Source organism: Procambarus clarkii, chromosome 11, assembly GCF_040958095.1.
Source record: "Procambarus clarkii isolate CNS0578487 chromosome 11, FALCON_Pclarkii_2.0, whole genome shotgun sequence".
Lineage (NCBI taxonomy): Eukaryota > Metazoa > Arthropoda > Malacostraca > Decapoda > Cambaridae > Procambarus > Procambarus clarkii.
In genome coordinates this window covers 3,527,550-3,530,736 of record NC_091160.1, presented here as the reverse complement: position 1 = coordinate 3,530,736, position 3,187 = coordinate 3,527,550, and the positions used below count along the sequence as shown (strand labels likewise).

At 38.9% G+C, this 3,187-nt stretch overlaps 1 protein-coding gene across 1 annotated transcript; it reads right to left on the bottom strand.

The window, feature by feature from the left end:
- Positions 1-888: 888 nt before the first annotated feature.
- Positions 889-2,750, bottom strand: LOC138363776 (exostosin-2-like). The gene is made up of 2 exons (XM_069323163.1): positions 2,541-2,750; positions 889-1,143 (listed from the first exon to the last, which is right to left on the bottom strand). The coding sequence occupies exons 1-2, from the start codon at positions 2,741-2,743 to the stop codon at positions 936-938; spliced, it is 411 nt and encodes a 136-aa protein (XP_069179264.1). The 5' UTR covers positions 2,744-2,750; the 3' UTR covers positions 889-935.
- Between the last annotated feature and the right edge of the window lie 437 nt (positions 2,751-3,187).

Here is a 3,187-nt window from a genome sequence, read left to right as displayed (position 1 = left end):
TTTGTTCACTGTTTGATGAACATAATAATTGAATCAGCAATATGCACACCATATTTTTGAGTACATCGATGATTCACTCATTTTATTATATAAATATATCACACTACACACTATTGAGTAATATTACAGCAAAAACAACAAAAAATCAGAGACATTGAAATAATTAGGTAATTATCTCTTTGTGGCCACTCATGCCTGACAGCTGGGAGCAACAGACCATCTAGGACGCACGCTGAGTCAGCGCCTGTTTTTTGCCAGACTTCCCCGCCCTATAGCGGGCAATATATGCCACTTACGACTTTTTTATTATTTTTCACATGATCAGAGAACACAAATTAACAGGTTTAGAAGAAAAAATAATTTTTTTTTTTGGTATATGCCTGTGGGTGACAAATGCTAATTAGCCCTGAGCAACACAAGGGTTAACATTTGTGGTCCATTCTCTCTAACATTATTCCTGCCACTTACCCATGCACTGTAATGATTTACTTTATATATACAGTATATAAATTAAAATTTCAATCTGTTTCAAGATGGAAGGGAGATGAGGGTCAAGGGGGAGACAAAAGGGAAGAGGAGGAGAAGGGAAAGGGCAAGAAAAGGGGAGTAAGAGGGGTAATGAGGGGAGGGAAGAGGAGGAAAGAAGAAAGTTGGAATGGAGGGGTGTGAGGAGAGACTATCCCAGGGACCCCTCCTAGTATAATATATATTCTTCAAAACTTAACACATAAAAGATACAACTCTAATAATGAATCAAAACCAGGTATGTAATCAAAAGCTTACTGTAATATGCAACTTTGATAAAAAAAAAAGTACACTATCTGAGAGCCACAAATTTACACATCTGCTCCATAAGTTTATCACGACTCAGCCTTAGAGTAGCGCTTCTGTATTTGGGCACAAGGGAAAACCCAATGATTTGGAAATCGCCAGGCTTACACTGGCTTTCTTCCTACAGGGGAGTCTTGGTGGGCTGGGTTATACACGGGTAGGGAGACGTCATATCCCCGACGATATGTAAACGAGGAAAATCCTCTGCCAGCCATGAGTGCCTTGCCACGTGCCAAGTTCAGTGTTGTGTCAAATATTGGAGGTGTTCCCGGCAACATGGTGAAGAGGAGATGGTTTTCACCCTCTGACCAGCTGTGGAATATAACCAAAATTATATTCAACAGTATAAAAAAAATCAATATGACTGCACTCTAGTTTAGTTCATTTATTATTATGCATCCCAAACCTATTCCCAAAATTATAAAGGCATATAATAGGTTCAGGAACTGAACCCAAAAATTCAATTAGCTAAGCAAATTACAGTCTAAACTAGTGGAGCGTGTACATGGCTTTAATGTATATAATAATTCATGTTGTTGGGGATAGAAAGCCTGTGTATGTATATAAATATACTGACCTTCCCCCTCGATGCAACCCACAACAGTTGCTCGACTCTCGGGTATACTTACTACTAGGGCAACAGAGGCATTAGGTGAAAGAAAATGTGCCCAACCATTTCTGTCTTGGCCTCAAGCAATTACTGTAATGGCTCAAAAGTTAGCCAAAAACACATTAGTTTACCTCTCTCGCTAACATTTGGTAAGCAGCCTTTGTAATGTTGGGTGTATCTTTGTAATTACACTACTGTACTGCAGTTTTAAAATATTTGTCATTATATATATTGGCATCTGCAGTTTGGTTGTATACGCTTTAACTAGAACTGTCTACCAGACATGAAAGACCTTACATAATATAAAAAATATAAAAAATAATGGAAAAAATCTAAAATTTAATCATGGGTTAAAATAAGAACAGTACAAGACCCAATTACTACATACTGTACAGTATAACCTTGAAATTCAGCTTAGTAGCATTCTGAACCCCATCCAAATTTTAAACGAATTAAATTTTTGTTTTTATCTTTCATGAAGTTTGGTATCACTTTTCTTACTAAAAATTATGAATATATATTTTTGCTTGTTTCGACACTCAAATAATAATCAGATTTTTTCCTAGAGTAAAAATAGAGCATCAATTGGAAAGAAATGCTCCTCCCGAACACAATCCATGACACACGGCTGACCCTACACTCAAATGGCTATGCCCTTCGACAATCGACACGCAAGAGAACATAACAATGCAGAAGGGCACTTGGCTTATGTACAGCAACCCCTATTTGTACCCAACCAAACTCAATGGAACATCACATCACTTCCTTCATCTCTCCATTAACCTTATTAACTCTTAATGCCTCTCCTTATTGCAATGCTGTAAATTCCTTAGTTCTCTATATTCAGGCTTTCCACCAACATTTACTGTCATAGTCAAGTATATTTTTGTAAACAGCCAATGGTAACCAGCAGCAATATTTATACATTCTCAAAGAAATGACAGCCAAGATGGTGGCAAGTACTGTATTTCATTAACAGAAGATGGTGTCAAAATAAGATTTTGTATGATAATGAAGTGTTCATGTTACATGGTCTTTTTAATGGTGCTAAGAAAACACATATTGGCACTGAATAGTGATAAAAGCAAAATTCACTTACTAAGGAAGCATGGCCAGTGTCTGAGCGATCTTATCCTTCCTCAGGTTATTTTCATTCAATGTGTCTACTGGAGGAACGAGGATGCACGCATCGTGAGGATTGGGAGTATAATACTCGGAGTTGAGTATGGTGTCGATGATTTCAAAGAACTCGCGAGACATTGGCTTGATGGCTATGTGGTCTTCATCCACGTAGCGAGTCATGGGATAAACGTACCTGTTGATATGGACACCAATTACAGAATTTTGTACCTGTACTATAGTAATATGATACAGTACCCGAAAAAACCAGTGCTGAACGCAATGAAGCGTCATTTTCTGTGCGAGTCCCAGAGGCTCCCCGGAGCTATCCAGGCTGATAGGGATAGTCCTAACTTTTGGCATCAGTCGATGTGGGTGGAGTTCTAGGCCTACCGGGAACCACGGCCAGAACCTGGCCCCTTCAGAGAAGCACAATGAGCAATGGCCTATAGAAATGCACATGAGATTTTGGAACATTCTATATCTGCCATCGACCCAGACAGGCACCCAGAAAGGTAAGCGCCTCGAAACAAACCTCTATTCTGGTGAAACCAATAAAAATAACAAAACAAGTGGACAGAACTCCCCCAAGGGAAAAGAGCAAACAAGCATGACGTCACACGAGCT

Bases quoted from the DNA above. Each gene is read 5' to 3' on its own strand.
- LOC138363776 (XM_069323163.1), bottom strand. From the start codon at position 2,743: ATGACTCGCTACGTGGATGAAGACCACATAGCCATCAAGCCAATGTCT. The intron at 1,144-2,540 runs GTAAGTGAATTT...TATATTCCACAG, and splicing joins ACACTGGCCATGCTTCCTTA to CTGGTCAGAGGGTGAAAACC.